This window comes from Pseudopodoces humilis, chromosome 2, assembly GCF_049639895.1.
Source record: "Pseudopodoces humilis isolate 2021_Gansu_Grassland_sample_001 chromosome 2, ASM4963989v1, whole genome shotgun sequence".
In the NCBI taxonomy this organism is placed as follows: domain Eukaryota; kingdom Metazoa; phylum Chordata; class Aves; order Passeriformes; family Paridae; genus Pseudopodoces; species Pseudopodoces humilis.
In genome coordinates, this window is record NC_142201.1 from 95,215,936 (window position 1) to 95,235,008 (window position 19,073).

Sequence of the window (19,073 nt, forward strand, 5' to 3'; positions counted from 1 at the left end):
TAAGGTATTTTTATATTGTTTTAAATAGTTGATAAAGCTTAGGCTAATGGGAGTGGAGTACAGAACAAAAAGGGATGAGAAAAAGAATTCTGGGAAGCTTCTGACATATCTAAAGATATCTAGGGCTAGAATGCCAATTTACACTTAAAAAGTAATGAACCCCTTCCGGGACTCCAAGCAGGTTAACAAGCAGTAATTCCTCTAGTAAGCACTCTCATTCTAATGTCACAGTCTTGTGCTTCCATTACACAAAGGAAAGGTTACAGCTGCCATTAGATCACTGAAGCATAATTGTCTGAAGGTAAGGCTTGAAAACCATCTCTGCATGACACAAATTATTAGCTAGAGACCAGAGACACTCATCTTCAAGAAAGACTCTGAATATACAAACAGAGATAAACTAATTTTGAGATTACTTCTTACCCAATTGATTCTTCATCATTAGAGCTTTGTCTGTTGCAATCCTTTTGCCTTTTCCCTTTTGTGGAAGGCTTTCTGTTGTTGGCACTTAATCTCCACTGAAACAAAACAAATAAAATTAGCAGATTTCAACAAACCTGAATATGTCATAATGGATAATGCACTAGAAAAACGGGACACAAACAATGCAGCTGACCAAATATATTGAAGTTATGAAGAGCATATACAGCAATTTTGCAAATAATTTGCTTGATTGAAAGAATCCACATATTACCTGATCTTGAATAGAACTTTTTTCTCCTGAAGAAATATTTTTCTATATTATTATCTATATATTTCTATTGTTTCCCAGTTTCAAGGGGGACTAGACTAAACTCAGACTTAGGCCTGTTCCACATAATCACAAATACACAAGATACAGAAAGTAGAGGCTAACACTGTGCATTTAGGCAAATTTTACAGGTTACAACATGGATATAAAAGATATAAAATTCTGAGAAGGAAAAGCAATTTGAAGGTGTGGTATTTAGGTGGCAAACCCCAGAACAGCAAGACTTCATTTTTCCCAAATTGTCTTACCTTACCAGAAAGTACTTATATTTTCAAATCAAATAAATGAAGCTCCATGACAACATAGTTATTGCTGCAATTCCAGAAACCTCCAGCCTTCCAACCCTTCTATCTTCCTCACTTCTTAAAATTCAAAATATAATAAACCCAAGAGATGCTTGAAAATTAGGTTCAGGCTGCCACACAGGCTGAAAGCAGACAAATTTATCTTCATTTTTGATTAAGTGTGGTTTGGAAAGGCACCTGAAAAGTTCATGCCCATCCATATTCTACAAACCTTAGTGAAGTCTGAAAGGTGCATCCCAAATCAAACTTTTCATTACCATAGGGACTAACTCTAATGCAAAATAAGCCCATTACTAAAGGTGGCAGCAAGAAATTGTCTTGGGCTCTCCCCTCTTCCTGCCTTCAAACATTATCTAGTTCACCTCATACCACTGGTGTTCAAGCACAGGATATACATCCAATTCACTGAAAACTGCACAAAGTTTCTCAAACAACATGGTCCAAACTCTGACAACTCATGACCAAGTGTTTTTAAAGTAGAACATAAAAACTAGTCAGTGTTTGAAGCATTTGAAATCTCCCAGTATGTGGAAAAGTTCAAAATATATAGACATAGGTAAGAAAAATAAGAAACAGAAAATTAGACAACATCCAGGAAATAACAAGGAAATTAAGTATTTTTCAATTCACCCATTCAAATCATTATTTTTATAAAGGCAGAGATAAATACAGGAAGAACTCCATGCAAGTGCTGTCTGAATCTGCCTGAGAGGTAGCTGCTTGTAGCCACAAAAACATGACCTCCCACTTCAAAACCTGACTGCAACTGGATGCTCTGCTCACTGAAAGCATTACCAGCATAGAACACAACCCCACAGCGAGGCTCTATTGCAATATTCTCAAATGACCTGGCCTACCAAGAGACCTGGGTCACATTACCACCACCACTATAAGTCAAAAAAAATTCCTACCTTCCCTCACTACACTTTTCAACCTCCTCTGAGCGGGAGGAGGTCTGTTTGTCCAGGCCTATGATTCTGAAAGCACTAAAGCCAGCAACAAACTCTGGATACTGAGCTGAAGGAAACAAGAGTAGCAAAATGTGTTTCCAACACTTGACATCTGAAATGCGTAGTAAATTTGGAACAGATTTATAGAGGCAAATATTTGCTTCTATGTATGACTGAGATGATCCAAACACTCAGTTATGATAAATGCCGTAAGACTCTTACAGTCTTTTGGTCTTAATACATTTATTTCTGTATTAGCACCTAAAATTCTGTCAAGAGGCATACAGTACTTTGTATATATTCTCTTAAAAGCTTAAGCTCTTGGATAACTGAATACTCAATGTAAACGTTATTTCCATATAACAATAAGTTTGGTAAGTGATCTGAATATAACCTACAAGTTCAATAGTCAGAAGACAATCAACTAAAAAAAATTAAATATCATATTTACCTTTAAATTAATGATTTTGAGATAGTTTCAAACTTACATTTGAATACAAACTGCTTTTCAATTATTTAGGCTGGAAACATGGTACTGAGACTCCCATTTCTGTAAATGCACGCTTGCAAACAGATTTTAGATTTTAGACCTGTCTCTCTCAAGACAATCTAGATTAGTTATTGGTCACAAGGCAGTACTTGTTGAAAATACCCAGCCTCCAACACTAAACCAAAACCTCATGTAATATTCTCCTACACACTTTACACTCTGAAGAACTTCTCTTTACCTCTTTTAAAGGGTAGTCACAATGGTGGGAGCTTGGGAGCCTTGCCAAAGGGGACTGAACTTGGACAGCACCATCCTTGGTGTTTTTCTTCTTTGGTATACGAAACTGAAAATAGATCATGTTACACATGGTAAAACTAAAGTATCCACTGGTGCTATGAGCTGACACAGCCATGTACAAAGTTGTCTTAACTGGGCAAAATAAAGTTGTAAGGGAAGCCCTGACCTGTGACTTTACTTGAAATGCATCCTCATGAATACTTGATCCCAAATCTTGTGTCATACCACATGATGAGCTAGTTTTAACACATGAACCGTCTGACAAAGCTCTATTACATTAACTTTACATCTTCAAATGTGACACAAAGGTGACAAACAATCCACTGGCACAGTTTTCTTAGTTCATTCTGATTTGTTTACACTCTAGTTTAACTGTCTCAGCTTAGAGAATGATAAAGCAAAAATGAAATAGCTGAATGTCACGACCAGGTCTGCTTTCTCAAAAGAAAAGATTCAGGATGAAGAACAATTACATATTATAAGAGTACAAGTATTTTGGTATGATAATTTAGCATCAAACAGACTTTAATGTACTCCAAATGGTACCAGCTATTCTCATTGCCAACTCCCACAGAAATGGAGCCAGCACTTTGAAAGTAATTATTGAAAGAGAAAGCAGTTAGTAATCCACAGAAATTCACTGGGTCTTAAAAAAAGATATGTAGGAAATAAAGGTTTGTTCATTGAAAATCAAACCAAAAATAATCAAACTAAATTTGTACTAGTTCAAGACAAGGGAATAGGATGATATTTCCTATCAGTTAATTAAATCAGTTAAAATAGTATGAACTGAAAGAATACAAGCATTGCTATTACTCCAGGCATGCTGAGAAACAAAACCTGACATTGCAAATACTACCAGATGAGGATGTATCAGAGAGAGAATGCAACATTTACACCTCTTAGATAACTGAGTCTAGCTCAGGCAGGAAAAAGCTGAAGCTACTGATGGACACTGTAAAGCGTCCTATAAACTTGATTTGCAAGCCACCAGATGCCTTGCAGTGTAACATGAAATTACAAGCAGGGATTCCAGAACAGTGACACTAACAACTTAATTATTAGCAACTTAACTGCATTCATTAGCTCAGCAGGTAGTCCTTCAGACACACCATAATGAACCATGCTGCACATAATGAGATAATATTTCAATCCTTCAGTCTGAATCATGAGTGCTCTTAGTCCTTCTCTACACGTCTTTGAAACTAAGATTAAAGTTTTTTGTAATTAGACCCAAATTTCTATACAGTACCTCAGGCTGCCTTTGCTGGTCAAACACTGTAACAAATACAGATTCCTCAAACTCTAAATGATTCAAATATCACACACAGGCAACAACTTCTCATACAAGCACTTCCCTTCCTTTTTCAATCAACATAGAAGGATTGAAACAAGGTATTTTGTTATTCAGGAACTTCTACAAGTAGATTGTTTCAAATTTGTTTGGTTGGTTTCCTTTTAGAAGTGGCCTATAAACACGTTTATCAGTCAGAATGTATGTTTCTGATCTGCACTGTAATGGCTAGGAGCAGATTTCTTACTTCAGACCTCCACCTGCTGCCTAACAGCTTCTGTTAAGAGATTACAAAGAACACATAGTTATCAAAAATTTTAACATACATTTAAAATTAGAGATGTTCTGATAACCTCTGTAAAGACTTAACAGACAACATTAAGTACAGATAAAGTCAGACTCAGTAAAAAGAAGAGAAAACTGACAGAAAGGGATAAAAAGCACAAGATACATTAACCAGAAACATCTCCAGCTCACCACACAGCATCTTCCCAATGCTTGCACTCATTAAGAAGATGTCAGTTTACAGTGCCCACAATAAAGAACAAACACAAAGTCAATAGGCAAAGAGAGGTCTGAATCTATGCTAAATATGAGGTACGCAGTTGCCTCAGCTTTTCCCAAATAAAAAGTGACTAACTCTACACATATATGTGCATACGCACTCAGCAGACTCATCTAAATCAGCAATACTTTCCTGAAGGTTCCCACCTGTAAAAGCAAGGGCCAGAGAAAGCGCATAAACACAGTGCTGGAAGCTTATTTCTAAACCACTAGATCACCCAGACCCTACCCAATGACACCAGTTCCTATGTCCACCATTTATTCTCACCAGTACTCCCCCTGCTAGAAACTATTTCTAATAGGGATATTTTAGGAAAGCTTATACACCAGCATAAGAAGCCTCTGAGTACATCTCTGCAGATAACCAAGTTTTACACAGTTTGCATCTGTTCTACTTACTTCAAATTACTCTAGAATTTGAGGTGTTAGCCTAGGTCTTAAAATAACTTGGAAAAGACCCTACTTATGTGTAATCAAATACTAAGCCTATAATGTATTAACTGATGTACAACAGTAGACATTAGAACTGACTGCTACCACAATAAACAGTTTCCCAAGAAAGCATGTTACAACAAAGCAAAAGTTAGATCAGTGAAGAATTAATTTGGTTGTGAAAATACATCAGAACACCCTAGGAAAACCTCAGCCTCAAAATAAAATGTTGAAAATTTCAGGAACACTTACACTGACATGACTTGAAGATGATGTTCTTCCTGACATGGTTTTCGCTACTGAAAAAAAAAAAAAAGAAGAAAAAGAAAAAAAAAAGAAAGAAATGAACTTAACAATTTCTGGTTTACTGATTAAGAGGAAAGTAAAATCACAGTAGTAGGCACTAAGAAAGAACAAGAAAATAATTTTTGAGCAAACCATAACAAAGAAAACACATTCATAACGTAGCTTGAGTTGGATGGGGATTTTAAATTATTTTATAGCCCGGCCCTACTGCCACGGGCAGGGCCATCTTTCAATCCATCAGGCCTATTCAGCCTGACCTTGAACACTCCCATGTGTTGGGGCACCCACTGCTTCTGTCCCTGGGCAACCTGTTCCAGTTTCACCATCCTCATTGTAAAACATATTTCTTCCTCATGTCCAATGTACACCTACCATCTTTCAGTTTATGACTATTCTATCTTGCCCTGTGTCCTGGGGTGACTTTATGATACTAGTATCCCCAATCGTCTAGTTTATGTTATATATTAAGTTCTGCACCTTTAAGACTGGCTTTGAGAGCAAGAGAGGGGGAAGAAGAAGCGCGCAGTTTGTGTTAAAGAAAAACATCACTCCCACACATCCCGCTCCTGGACTGTGGTGTCTGCAGCACGGACAGACAGCGGGACAGAGCTTCTCTCTGGCTTTTAGTTAGTTCTAGCTAGCTGAGGCAGAGGAGTTCCCTGGACCTTTGTTTGTTTTTTTCCCAATTTTCTTGGATCTGTGCAAGCCTGCTCTGGACTGAACACCCAGCCAAACCCCGGGAGCTCACGCCTGTGGCCCACCGGGGCCTGGGCCTCGGCACTTTCCAGCGCCGGAGGGACTGATAAGAACCTGAGCGAGCCGAGCTACACCACATGAAAAGGACTTTTTTTTTCCTCCCTTCTAGATTTGCCATCCCATCGAACAGCAAAAAGTTTTATTATTTAATATTACTCAATTTCTGTTAAATAAACAGCTTTTTCCACTTCTCTCTAAAGAATTTTTTCTTTTCCCGGACCAGTTAGTGGGGAGGGGCATTTCCCTGGGGAAATCCCCATTTGGAGTTTTCCTTCCTAATTTGCCCTAAACTAAAACACCCTGTCACTACAGGCCTTGGTAAAAAGTAATTGACAGCCACAATACAAGCCAGACACGCACCTAGGCAAGGCTCTGGATTGTCAGCATAGGCAGAATTGTTAATGAAATTCTCCTAGAATTTATCCTTAGCTAAGACATTTACTGATTAACTCCTTGCTGCAAGCACACAACTAACAAGCAGTTCACACTTGGACTACAGAGTAAAAATGAGTAAAAGAGGACATCTGTACCACTGAAACAGCTCCAAGAATAAATAAAAGGCAAGGATTCCTGTTAAATCTATAAATTTCATCACTGGAAGAACAGAGCCTCAGAGCTTCCAACATTTAGAGGTATTCTGTTTATACACACTCTATATGACTGCGGTACAAGACCTTCAAAGATTACAGCTGGCTTGGAGTCTATCAAGAGGCCAAGTTCGGGGACTTTTACTTATCTTAGCGTCTTTTTTAACTCAGAACCTTAGTCCCCCAGCATGGGGAACAGATAAAGGAGAGCTAAAGTGCTGACAGTTCCGACGCCTACGACGAGCAAGAGCCGACAAACGGGGGCAGCCTGACAGCTCGGGGGAACAGGTACCGGCCAGGAGCGGCCGCGCCCGGGCTGTCACCGCATGAGCCCGGCCCTGGCACAGGGCTGCTCGCCGGCAGAGCACCGCGGGCCCCGAGCTCCGCAGCCCCGGCTCCTCCCGCTAGGAGGGGAACGGCTTCCCTCTGACAAACCCGCAAATCCTGAGGGCCTGAGCCAGCGACTCCACTTTTTCACACTCTCTCCTCAGCCTTCTCCCAGAGGCGCAGCTACGCCGCCACCAACCCTCCCTCCGTCCCTCGGTGCACCCCCGTCCAACCGCCCTGCCGGCTTCGCTCCTTCGCGGCAGACACCGCGGCCGCCCGGCCCCGGAGGTGCTGCCGGCCGGCTGCAGCCCTGCATTCTTCCCCTCTCCCCAGCCGAAAGGCCGGCAGCGGGTGGGATCGAGCGGCCCCAGCAGCAGCACACAGCACTCACTCACCGCCACTGCCGGAGCTGTTTACCCAGCCCGGCGCCGCCGCTGCCTGCGCAGCTTCCCCCAGTACTTCCGGGCCGGGCACCGCCCCGCCGGGTCGGGCCGGGCGCGGCCGCTCAGGCCCTCCGAGCTTTAACCTGCTCGGGATAAGCTCGGCACTGACCCGCTAAAAGCCACTGAAGAACCGAGAAAACCGCATTACTTTTAAAGAAGTAATAGTGAGCCCGACTCAGGTTTAAGTTGTACCTTGCTAATGCTGTTTCCCTCAGCTGACAGGCAGAGCCCGCCAGGTTAATCTCCTGACGGGAGGACGAACAGCCGGGGAGCGCTCTCATAACCCCAGCTGGCCGTGGTTTGCAGCTGCTGCCCTTAGAAATTCTCCCGCAGCCAAGGGAAAGACGAAGATTTGCTGGGTGGGAGTTTTTGTTTTGTGCTTTGTTTTGGATTTCTGGGTTTTTTTTATTTTTCTTTGTGGTTTTGTGTTTTTTTCAGGACAGCTTCAGAATTTTAAGTTTTCCATGGAGCTTTTTGTTTTGTTTTCTTCTTGGTATTGGGACTGAAAACTGGTGTGGACAAATGTTCAGCTTCATACTCGAGGTTTAGCTTTAACTTACTGTCGGGTGTGAATTACAAACATAAAAGGTCAGTTTATAACTGGAAACTATTTGGGGCGCTTTACATGACCACAAACTATCAGGTATTGGTAGGTTTTGTAGATACACGCCTAGATACGTAAAGTAATGAAAGCTGAAACCATGACTTGGTTTATTTTTTTCATGCAGAGGACTTGTCTACACTCTACATTCCCAGAGTGAAAAAGATTTCCATCTATGATGATGACAGATTTTACAGGAGACCATATGGTAATATCAGGCTTTAGTAGAATAAGGTGGTTTTAAATGGAAAACAAAGTAATCTTTATGGACCTTTTATAGTACTTATACTGCAGCAGTGTTTAGAATATGCTAAATGCTGCAACAAGCACCAGCTGAATTTACATCTGAAGCATTTCAGAATCTAAATAGAAAAGTGGGAGGGAGGGAAAGAGGGATTAATTTTCCCCCAAAAGCAAATTTTTAAAATTAAGGTAGCAATTGTATATGCTGGCAGCCTTTACAACCTTGAATATTGCATTTATATATAGACAATGAAGTACAAACAGTTATCAATGCTGATTTAGAATGCAGACTTACAACAAAGAAGTACATGCATTATACAGCTGTATCTAGAACAATCTGTAATTGCTACTTTTTAATTCTATAATTAATTGTGTTACTACCATAAAATCAGTCCTCTGGAATAATAAGCATATACTTTTAAGCTGCTATTTAAGTAAACTCTTAAGTGATAGCCCATTATTAATTGCCTCAAAACTTTTCATTTTGCATCTTGAAGGCAAAGGAAAGTCGTATGTGCACCTTATGTAAAACTGTGTTTGTTTCTTTGTTTCTGCCTCCAGAAATCTTCAGCAGCCTTTCATTTACATGAAAATATTCAGATCACTTTTTGTCCTAGTAATTTGCTTTATCAGATGGTACAGTGACTGTTAATATAGAATGTAATTTACTGTGTTCTATAAAACTTCTTTTAGTTCATGAAGAAAAACTTACATAGTCTAACTTACCAAATATAACTTGATTCAGATCATTTACAAAAAAAAACCAAACCGTATTAGTAGTAAACTTCTGTAAAGGTAGGATTCTGACCACACCAAAGGTTATACCCTATTTGCCATTCTACAACCAGTGACAGTCAGTAGTAGATTGAAGAGTTACTAGGAAAATAGAAGGTTCTGATAAGCTTAATTTCTCAGCTGCACAAAAATCACTTCCTGCTATAATTCATATCAGTCATGACAGGTCACCTGAAATTGGAGACCTCAGTCCAACATCATGATAGTTTCCTACCTGGACCTTTTCTCCGGCTCCTGGACCACAGTGGCTAGTTTATTCTGTCATCCATTCCTATATTTCCATGTGGCAAGTGCTTGCAAGGATGAATGACCAACTAGAGTGATTAGCAGAAAGCAAACACATTTATGTATTTATCTGTTCTAGCATAGTTGAAGGTAGAACGTGGAGAGTATGCTGGTATACAAGCAACAGGAAGGTTGAAGCCCTTAGTAAGTGCAGCTTCTTTTCTTTAAAAACTCAGGATCCAGTATGACTTTTGGACTGTTTCCAATTGCCAAGGCCTGTATTTCAAAGGCAGCCTTGGAACTTGTGGAGTTCCAAGATAACAGCTAGGACACAATGCAATAAAAGTTGTCCAAGTGAACAATGAACCACATACATGTGCCACCTTCTTAAAGCCTTTAATTCAAACTACTGTAAACAGGTCTTTAAATAAACATGCTAGCTTACAAATTTTTAACTACCAAACAAAATAAGGCCTAATAAATGCAGAGGAATTACTGCTGTTGGAACTTGGCAACTGACATCTCCAAGAGAATTTAGAGGCAGCTGGTTTATTATACATCACCACAAAATACTCTGGATCAGCAAGTATTTAATTTATAACAGCTTTTAAATCTGAATTCTAATGCAAGGGGTGGGGGGATGCGTAGACAGGTGTTGTGTGGAGGTCTATCACTACTTTGCCATGATAGTCTTCTTAATTTGTAGTGGTTACAAATACAGCGTGAACTCAGTTTGAGGAAACTAACAGAGGGTTCACAGTATCAAGAGGAACTAAAATATGACTTCAATATAAAAGGGGAGCTGAGGCATCTGGATACAAATGAGTCCTTTGTTTTCAATTACTACAAGAATGGACATGAGCAGAATCATAAACGCTATGAAGTTCTGGGACATTTTATTACCCAGTATGTTTATGAGCTCCTGGAAAGAGTCTGCATGCTGCAGAAGGTTTATATTCCTACTGATGCTACACAGGATGAACCAAGAAGTTTCTTTTTCATGAGCAAAAATGCACTAACAAGTTCCTCTAGCCTAATTATCCTTCTTCAGGACCGTGGAGTTTTTTGTGCTGGACAGTGGGGGCGAAGGGCAATTGTCAGTGAGGGCCTGAGACATGGAACACAAATACCATTCATCAAAATGGCTCTGCAAAGCAAATGGGAAGTGATTGTACTGAACCCCAATGACAACTTCACTGATCTGAACACTGAAAACGAGAGATTTTCTGCCAAGGAAGAAGCACTTAATTTTACACAGTCCATCTGGTGGATCCCCAAGAGGGGCAGCAGCAGCCCTGAGGAGCATACCATGTATGTATGGGATCATTTCATTGCAAAGAGTGCAGCCAGGAATGTGGCCTTCATTGCCCATGGCTATGGGGGGTTGGTGTTTGTTGATCTGCTGGTGCAGAGGAAACATGAGGTGATAAATAAAGTGTACTCAGTGGCATTCATCGACTCCACGCACAACATGCAGCACCAGAGCAGACACGATCCAGAAATACAGGAATGGATACGCAGAAACTGCCATGAATGGGTGTCGAACAGTAAACCCCTAAATAAAACTGTGGGCTTTCTCATGAGAGTAAGTTGTCCTACTTTGTCTGCTGGAACAGAAAAGTATGGTTTAGCACCCTCCTGCTGCTTACAACCCATCTTTAAGTACCTGAAGAACAAGCTGAAAGCCAAGATCACAACAGCCTTGAGGAATTCACCTGTTGCAACCAGAAGCAGCACACATAAGAAGAGAGGCAATAAATAAAGGTACACTTGTTTGTTTTTGATACTGGTCTCTTTCTTTCGTAACTGCCTCTGCAGCCTTCTGTCACCTAAGCACCTTCATCTCACTGTGGAGAAATTCACAGTTCTGTGTTTGAAACTAGTTTGGTTTTGAAAGAAAAGCTTTGGTTTTGAAAAAGAAAAAGACAAAAGTTAACTATTAGGAAAGAAATGCATTGTTGAAAGCCTTAAGCCAAAAGCCTTTGGCTAGTTATGAAACTTAAAGTTGAATTAAAGATGTTAAAGTGCACAAACTCTCATTTATCATTTTCTATAATAAACATTCTATAGTTACGGCTGTATAATGAGACTAAACTATCAGGAAAACATTTGCTTAAGTACTTAGCTTTATTAGAAGGCCAAGTTTGGAACAGGAAGAGCATGTAAAAAAATCTGTATTCTCTTTTCTCTGTACCATGTGTTGTTTAAAATCTTTCAAGAGCTGGAACATCCACCTTCCTCCTTGAAACATTTGCTGTTAAGCTGAATAATGCTCCAGGGAAGTACACACTACTTCCTTCCCTGCAGTCAGATTTGGTGTGCCCCAAACATGACACATGGAGGTAAAATAATTTCCATTTTAAAGCCAACTAAGACAGTGAGAATTCCGGACATGAGTTGCTATAGATACAATAGTCCAGCAACCTGCAGTTACCAAACTGATGCAAAGTAATGACATTGCTGTTTCCTCTCAGCTGTTTAACTTTAGACAGAGATGGGAAACAAAGTTTTTAAATTTACATACCCAAGGCTTGCAATGTGTACAAGCAGAAGTTCAAATAATCTTTAAAGTGAATGTAAACAAAAGAGTTATTCTTAATTTTCAGTTCAAGCCTGGGGGAATCCTAAGTGTTCAATAGCCACAAAAATCTTTTTACGGATGACAAAACCTTCTCCTACAAGTGTAGAACATTCCAATCTCAGTCAAAAAGAGAGAGAAGAGAGTAGCAACTTCCCTTTATATTTATATCCATTTCAGATTTCAGTCATCATCTCTCTCAGAAGAAACTTCTGTCCTGTTTTGCAGCAATGGGTAAAATGTAAAATTCTATGGGAAAGGCACATTCAGTTGACTGCTCTTGAGAGCAAGCACAATTTTTTTTATTAATGTCAGGTTTACTGTTACTTCATCTGAATGAAAATGTTACTAAACAGCCAACTAACAGAGCGCCTCAGTTCCCTGAAGAAGGTAGCACTGGAGATGGAATAGCTGAGGATGCACAAAGCCTGCCTGTTTTGTAAGGGCTGGTCAGCACACAACTCAAAGAACAGTCACTTGTGTGAACTCTGTGCATGAACATGTAGCTTTATTTACGAGAGAAGTGTGAGGTGACAGAATATCTGTCTTCAGAAGGAGACCAATATGATCCTTCAGGATAACTGCTCAAACTGTCCCACAATGCCAGAGGAGGCCAAAAGCACTCAAAGGAAAAAGGGATATACAACATCATCCATTTGTGCAATTCTTAGGTCAACCCATTAAATTCCTTGGTAGAGAAGGTCATATTTAGGAATGTTGTTGGGGTCAATAGGACTTCTCACAATGAGCTTTCCCCGCATTGCTCCACGGTAGATCACTTCAATCAGATCTATAAAGTCTTGCTTTGTTTTGAAGCTTCCTACAAATTTGGTGTGATCTGGAGACCTAAATATAAGCACAAGACAAAGGCAGAATTTAGAAGGTAGAATATAACATTAAAATATTCAGAGAAAAAACACCTAAAAATGTGAAAAGTTGCCCAAATGAGATAAGGAGCTCTGATCTAGTCATTCTGAAAGAATGAACTAACTTTGTAACGAGTCAGGAATATGCTGTGACCTCCAAAGGTCAAACAGGTGCACTGTCATTTCTAAGTTTTTAACCATTTCTTACTATTTTTTGCAGAGTCAGACATATTTCACCTACTTATTGCATCAGAGCATATTTCAAATTACTTCCCTATTTTACATCCTTCTGGCTTCCTACAGAATTCTCAATGCAGATGCTGGTAACAACATTATAATTTTCAAATGTCATCTTCTCCAGACATGGTAACATAGACTGATAATTCTTACAGGCTTAATATACAATGGTAGGATGACTTACCCATAATCAACCTTCATGTGCTGTCCATTGAAGAAAAATACAGTAGATGGAATATAACTGATGTCAAAATACTGGGTGTACACTGGGACATTGTTCACGTCCACCAGGTAAATGACTGCCATTTTACTCAGGTCATGAGCTGTTTTTGCAAGCTGGAAAGAGTGAGAAAGGCAGATGACAATTACAGTGAGACATGAGGAAAAGAGGGTGGTAAGCTTTATAAAGCCTGTTTCTCTTATGTGTTACTAGCTTAAGCAGGTATAGAATATTACATGTTGTCTACCTCAAGCACTTTGTTCAGCCACTACAGTAGTAAAAACACAGATGCTTACTTTTCAAACTTTTTTATAAATAAAATTTCATTCTATATTTGTCACCAAACTCTTCATAAGTCCCTATCTTAGCAAAAGCAACATTTTCTTCTTTGCACCAACTATACTTGTACAATCCGTAAAAAAAAAAGAAAAAAAAAAAGAAGAAAAAAATTGTCTTACAATATCATCGAGCTGCAGACAAACAGCATCATTATCTCTTCCAAAACGGAGAACCAAAACCTTCTCAGCGACGCTTTTTATTGCCTGATCCACTTCCTTCTTACAGGTCAGTTTGGGCAGCAGAAAACTCATCGCGACAGACCACGGTCTCCACTAAAATCCCTACCTGACAGGGTTAAAAAACAACAGAACAAAGCACATCAAACAACAGCAACCTGCGGGCCAAAAAGAAGCGAAACTTCTCTGTTCTATTAAAATCTTTAATAGGGGAGAGAAGAGAGGGAGAGAGGGAAACGGAGAGAGACATCACTGATCACCAGGCCGGGCTGACAAACCCTCGGGCCCAGGCGATTGCCGCACGCCCCGGCCCAGCGCGGCGGCGGGGCCAGACCCTGCCCCGCACCAGGGGCGGCGGCAGAACCCACCGGCAGCCCCCTCAGTGCCCGGGGGCTCCCCAGGAATGGAATACGGGAGAGTTCGGATCGCCGCCCACCGCAGCTCCCGCCGTGGGGACGCAGACAGCCCGGAACGCCGGCGGTGCAGCCGCGGAGCGCCGGGGACAGCCGAGGCACGCACCGCGGCCGGGCGGGCGCGCCCCGCGCAGGCGCAGCGGCTCCGCGAGGTGAGCGGCGGTGGCGGCGCGGTCGGGGCCGGCGGTGACCGTGGGTCGGCTCCGGGCCCAGCCTGGCCCTGCCCCGACCGAACCCAGCGGGCGGGAGCGCGGCCGCAGGTCGGGCAGGTGCTTCTCGCCACCCGCGGCGCGCTGCCCCGAAGGCCGCGGTCCTGGCGGGTCCCCGCCGCAGCGCGGGGAGCGGGCGCGCCGGTGTCCCCGGGAGGGCTCGGGGGGCACAGCGCGGGGCTGGGGGTGTGAGCTGGCGCTCCGCGGCTCGGGTACTCGTGGGCTGGTTTAAGAGTTGTTGAAGAGCGTGTACGTGCAGTGCTGCTCCCCTGCAGCCGGCCTCATCAGTGAGAGTCTAAAGCGAGTGCCGAGAGTATGGGTCCAGGCTCTGCCCCGTGGTGCCGAGCCATGAGACAAGAGGCAGCGGGCAGATACTGCTGCACAGAAGATAGATAGATACAGATACTGGTGCACAGAAGTTCCACCTGAACGTGAGGAAGAACTTCTTTACTCTGCAGGTGATCGTGCACTGAACAGGTTGCCCAGAGCTGGAGATATTCCACACCTGTCTGCATATATCCCTGTGCCATGTGCTCTGGGACGACCCTGAAGGGTTGAACCAGATGATCCATTGTGGCTCTTTCCAACCTTAGTCAGTCTGTGATTCTGTGATTTTGAGTGACAGTTGTGCTGGAGGAGTAAGGCAAGTTGTTCAGTCTCTGAAATATCAGTGAAGAGCCTTTCTGTTACTGAGATGAGTTGCAGTGAAGTCATGATAACAAAGAAGAGGAAAAATACTTTCAGTGCTACAAATCTAGATTCTTCAAAGAGCCTTAGATTAATTCTTGTGGTAATGATGTTAGCTTGAATGACACACTGGAAGGCTCTGTCAAAAGCTGTCATCAGGTATTCTGATGGTGTAAATCCAGTGTTCAATATTGACTTAATTTGAGCTCCAGTAATGTAAGTTAATTGAGGAACTGATCCCTTGATTTCTCCATGCTTCTTTGATTATTACTTTTGCCAGTAGGTTTAATGCCTCAATGTAAAATTAGGGATACTTCTGTTGTAACACTTAGAGATTTTCACATTGTTAGGTTGCTTGGTGGTTCTTGTTTCTTTTATCTTAATAATGGTAGAACATGAGAGGTAAGCCACCAGTTTGACCAATTACTGTATAGTAAAACACAGGCCAGGTTATATAGCATTTCTAAATCATACACTGCTCCTTCTGTGTACATATGTATGTAAAGATATACCTCCATCTGAGCAGGTATGTATTTATAAACCCAGTCTTAGATTTAACTTCTTGTTCTGTATATCACATTATTTTCAGTTTATTAGGAAGATTATGAGTTTTGATCTAAAAATTGGGAATTAATTCTAGTTTTGTCCAAATCATGTTTCCTCAAGCACTGAAACTTCACCGATACTTAGTTCAGTAGTGTGCATAGGCCAAGGAAACTATTAAATGTTCTTGGGTGTTTTCTTTCTGCAGGCCTTTCATATTTATATACAAATGTGGATAAAATTAATGGGACTGGGGGGTGTGGGGGGGATGTCCTCAGCTTTATGTGCCTATTCCAATTTCACGAACAATTTAGAAAAAAAAGAAAAAAATATGGTCATTTCCTGTACTAGTTGTCATTCTTCCATCTCTTCTTGCTGTTTTCACAGGATAGATAAATTACTTAAAAATACTTCTGGTTTCCATGCAGCATTTTCACTGACTTTGGATGTGAAGGCTCGTCGTATGATACAGATAACTTAAAGAGATCTTGGACAGCGCTTGAAGGTTGTTTGACTGCATTTTGAATTGCAGTAAGTATAGCTGCTTTAAGCTGGTTTTATTTAGGAAACAGTAAAAAATTCATAGAAGGAGAAATTTCTAGCATACTTCAAGAAGTAACCTATTTTCTGTCAGTGTTACTAAGAATAAAAATCTACATATGTTTTCTTTGTGATTTCTGACAAGTTTTTTTCCCCTCTTATTGGTGTTTTGCAGATAAGAGTTGCAACACAGCACATGCCTAAGTATGCAGTCTGCTAATATGCTTCTTAGAAAAATTTTAAGAAGCCTTCCATTTGCTGCACAACATGGGATGAAAAAGGATTTGCTTCCACTCAGTAGAACTCTGAGTTTATCACTTTGTCTGAAGCAGGACAAGGCATGTGAACCCTCAGGAAAACTAGATTTAGATGAGTGGAAGAAGGTAATGAAATCCGGGTTGCGAGAAGAGGTCAGTGAGATGGTCTCGGAGCCTAAGGAGCTTTCCAGTTTGGCTGCTGCACGTGAGACTTTGGAGATGTGGAGACTAGCTGGCAGAGCAGTTCCAGAAAATATTAGTGAAGAACAGTTAAAAACTTTTATGGAGTGTCCTTCTAAGTCAGCCAAAAAGAAGTATGTAAAATATTTGCATCTCAAAGAACTTCACAAGAAAAATGACAAAAGAAAGATGGATGAGAAAAGGGAAAGGAGGCTGGAAGCACAAGATCAAGCTTCAAAAACAGATGAGACAAAAAAGAGTTCATTCATATGTATGTGGTCCAGCACTATGGATAAAGCATACAACTGGAGGGCTGCTCAGTCCATGATCTTTGGCCAGCCTCTAGTATTTGACATGTCTTATGAGAATGAAATGTCTGTCCGAGAAGTCACAAATACAGTGAGACAGATAGTAATGAGTGAAAGCTGCAATCGGAAATCTGTGGATCCATTCCATATCCACTTCTGTAACTTCAAAGATGATAGCCTCTATCATAGGGAATTTATCAAGAATTATAGAGAGGCATGGGACAAACTGCTTATCACAGTGACAGACCAGTGCTACACAGAAATCTTTCCAAAGGATAAGCTTATCTATCTGACAGCTGATTCTCCCAAAGTAATGAAAACATTTGATCATGATAAGATCTATATTGTTGGGTCAATGGTTGACAGGAGCATAAAAACAGGAGTCTCTTTAGCACGGGCAAAGCGATTAGGACTGGAGACTGCAGCCCTTCCACTGGAGAAGTATTTGCTTTGGAGTACTGGTGCCAAAAATCTCACACTGGATCAAATGATGCATATTTTATTAACCTTGAAAGATACTGCTGACTGGAAGAAGGCTCTGGAATTTGTTCCAAAAAGGAAATATTGTGGTTTTGTAAACAAACCTGTAAAGGAACTGAAAAAAACGTTAGACCTGGTCAACACACTTAAACTTGGAAAGGGACGAGAAGTAGAAGGAAAGCGATTTGTCAAGAACTACCCCAAGAAGTATAAACTAAAGCAAAAGTAGAATGATGGGGAGGAGAATGAATTTTTTACACACAAGCTGTGTCCTTTAATGCTTCGGCTTCTCGGTACATCTGGAACTCTGTTCAGCTCTTAATCCCAGAACATGTTTTGTTGCTTACATTTGAAATGATCATTGTTAAGAGTTGGGTTGTTTAAATTACTTTAGTAGTCCAGCTGTTTAAATTTATTCACACATTATTGAAATTATGTAAGAGAAATGAGATAATCTGTTGTAAAAAAAAATAACTGTACATGAAGACTGTCAGTCTGTTCAGTGGAACTGTGCTTGGACAAGGGTAATTGTTACTGAATGCAAAGGTCTTCAAAGCTTACTACTTTGGAGGCTGTCTACAGTTTTATTCTAAAAGATCACTAAGATGAAGTAGAAGAGACCTCTCCCATTACTTCCTGAGTCCTCTTCTGTGCAGATGAATTGGCCTTTGGTAGCTGAACTAAAATGGTTAAAACCTTGCATGAGTTTAGGGCACTGCACCATTTATTTCTGGATGTTCTATCTGGCACAAATCAAGTCACTGTTTGGAAGGAATAAGGCAAATTTCTTGACTGCACCAAGAAAAAAAACCAAAAAACCAAAAAACAACTTACCTACTTTTGTGTAAGACTTTTATCCCAGAGTACCTGTGTTTTCAGGCCATGTAATGTAGATTTCCCAAAGTGCTGGAACTTATGAGATGGTAAACAGTCCTATTAGTAAATACTTGGAGGAGCAGAGAGCCTTTTAATATTTCTTGCACCTCAAAATGTTTTGGTGTCTGAAGGTCTGTGTTCAGGCTGCAGAGCTGCCATGGGCAGCTAAATACAGGCCTGCTCTGCTGTCTGTAGGATGAGGAGGGTTTTCTTTGTGAGTGATGGTTGAAGTCAGTGATGGCAGATGATGAGCTGGTGCTGACCCACTCCCTGGGGACCTCTTCCTACGTGCTGTTGTAAGGTGGGGGTTGGAAGGCAGAAGATTCACTAGCCCGATACTGCCCTTCAGTGCCTGTTGTGAGGTGCAGGGACCTCCAGGCATGGATAACCTCTGGCACAGGGAAAGAGCTGCTTCCTTTCAGCTTACAGTCGTTGGGAAGTACACAATGCTTCACCTTAGGGTGGTGTTCCAGGTGATGATTGTGAAAAACGAGGTTCACATAATTTTTATAGAATTTAAAAGTTTAATAAAAAAAAGACAATTAGGAGAAGAAAAAAAGTATACAGATATGGCCGGGTGTCTCTGCATTCAGCCAAGAGAGCACACCTTACTGACAAAGGATTCCCTTAAAAACAGAATCCTACTACATAGCCATAAATTCTCATACATATTCATACATTCATCTTAGGATCTTTGGTGTTCTTTTGTTTAGTTTTCTCTTGCCCCTTTCCCAATAGATCAATCTTCTTGGTGCCATTGAGATTTACATTCCCTGATACCAGAAATGTAATAAATTC

At 41.0% G+C, this 19,073-nt stretch overlaps 4 protein-coding genes across 17 annotated transcripts in view; 2 read left to right on the forward strand and 2 right to left on the reverse strand.

The window, feature by feature from the left end:
- SENP7 (SUMO specific peptidase 7) overlaps positions 1–7,538 on the reverse strand; it is a 45,561-nt gene extending 38,023 nt beyond the window's left edge. For 4 of the 7 annotated variants that reach the window (XM_088067791.1, XM_014253444.2, XM_014253442.2 and 1 more), the window contains exons 1-4: positions 7,455–7,538; positions 5,336–5,382; positions 2,735–2,839; positions 424–518 (exon numbers count right to left, since the gene is read on the reverse strand). In XM_088067791.1, the coding sequence (XP_087923917.1) occupies positions 424–518; positions 2,735–2,839; positions 5,336–5,371 (236 nt within the window). In that variant the 5' untranslated portion in view covers positions 5,372–5,382; positions 7,455–7,538. The remainder of the gene's footprint in view (positions 1–423; positions 519–2,734; positions 2,840–5,335; positions 5,383–7,454) is intronic. The other 3 variants (XM_014253443.2, XM_088067789.1, XM_088067797.1) reach the window with 3 other exon arrangements.
- A 183-nt stretch (positions 7,539–7,721) lies between these two features.
- Positions 7,722–13,135, forward strand: LOC102103248 (putative protein ARB2BP). Of its 4 annotated transcripts, XM_088067826.1 has the most exons (4): positions 7,722–7,861; positions 8,231–8,311; positions 10,073–11,130; positions 13,031–13,135. In XM_088067826.1, exons 2-3 carry the CDS (start codon positions 8,279–8,281, stop codon positions 11,126–11,128), a joined length of 1,089 nt encoding a protein of 362 aa, XP_087923952.1. In that variant the 5' UTR covers positions 7,722–7,861; positions 8,231–8,278; the 3' UTR covers positions 11,129–11,130; positions 13,031–13,135. The 4 variants fall into 4 exon arrangements, with proteins under 4 accessions (XP_087923952.1, XP_005524101.1, XP_087923959.1 ...); XM_005524044.2 differs by lacking the exon at positions 13,031–13,135 and having other exon boundaries at positions 10,073–11,150; XM_088067833.1 differs by lacking the exons at positions 7,722–7,861; positions 13,031–13,135 and adding an exon at positions 7,969–8,090 and having other exon boundaries at positions 10,073–11,150.
- TXNL4B (thioredoxin like 4B) lies at positions 12,436–14,313 on the reverse strand. 2 transcript variants are annotated; one of them, XM_014253341.2, is made up of 4 exons: positions 14,219–14,313; positions 13,726–13,891; positions 13,232–13,383; positions 12,436–12,790 (listed from the first exon to the last, which is right to left on the reverse strand). In XM_014253341.2, the coding sequence occupies exons 2-4, from the start codon at positions 13,855–13,857 to the stop codon at positions 12,625–12,627; spliced, it is 450 nt and encodes a 149-aa protein (XP_014108816.1). In that variant the 5' UTR covers positions 13,858–13,891; positions 14,219–14,313; the 3' UTR covers positions 12,436–12,624. The 2 variants fall into 2 exon arrangements, with proteins under 2 accessions (XP_014108816.1, XP_005524013.1); XM_005523956.3 differs by having other exon boundaries at positions 14,151–14,300.
- A 15-nt stretch (positions 14,314–14,328) lies between these two features.
- Positions 14,329–17,959, forward strand: TRMT10C (tRNA methyltransferase 10C, mitochondrial RNase P subunit). 4 transcript variants are annotated; one of them, XM_088067819.1, is made up of 3 exons: positions 14,329–14,347; positions 16,063–16,165; positions 16,350–17,959. In XM_088067819.1, the coding sequence occupies exon 3, from the start codon at positions 16,381–16,383 to the stop codon at positions 17,626–17,628; it is 1,248 nt and encodes a 415-aa protein (XP_087923945.1). In that variant the 5' UTR covers positions 14,329–14,347; positions 16,063–16,165; positions 16,350–16,380; the 3' UTR covers positions 17,629–17,959. The 4 variants fall into 4 exon arrangements, with proteins under 4 accessions (XP_087923945.1, XP_087923933.1, XP_087923937.1 ...); XM_088067807.1 differs by having other exon boundaries at positions 14,331–14,347; positions 16,022–16,165; XM_088067811.1 differs by lacking the exon at positions 14,329–14,347 and adding an exon at positions 14,350–14,455.
- Positions 17,960–19,073: the final 1,114 nt, after the last annotated feature.

What these genes read in the sequence shown, in the direction of transcription:
- TXNL4B (XM_014253341.2), bottom strand. Translation starts at nt 13,857, where the DNA reads ATGAGTTTTCTGCTGCCCAAACTGACCTGTAAGAAGGAAGTGGATCAG. An exon ending in GTCTGCAGCTCGATGATATT is followed by an intron (nt 13,384 to 13,725) that starts GTAAGACAATTT and finishes CACTCTTTCCAG; the next exon opens with CTTGCAAAAACAGCTCATGA. An exon ending in CACATGAAGGTTGATTATGG is followed by an intron (nt 12,791 to 13,231) that starts GTAAGTCATCCT and finishes GCTTATATTTAG; the next exon opens with GTCTCCAGATCACACCAAAT.
- LOC102103248 (XM_088067826.1), top strand. Translation starts at nt 8,279, where the DNA reads ATGATGATGACAGATTTTACAGGAGACCATATG. An exon ending in ATTTTACAGGAGACCATATG is followed by an intron (nt 8,312 to 10,072) that starts GTAATATCAGGC and finishes CTTAATTTGTAG; the next exon opens with TGGTTACAAATACAGCGTGA.
- TRMT10C (XM_088067819.1), top strand. Translation starts at nt 16,381, where the DNA reads ATGCAGTCTGCTAATATGCTTCTTAGAAAAATTTTAAGAAGCCTTCCA.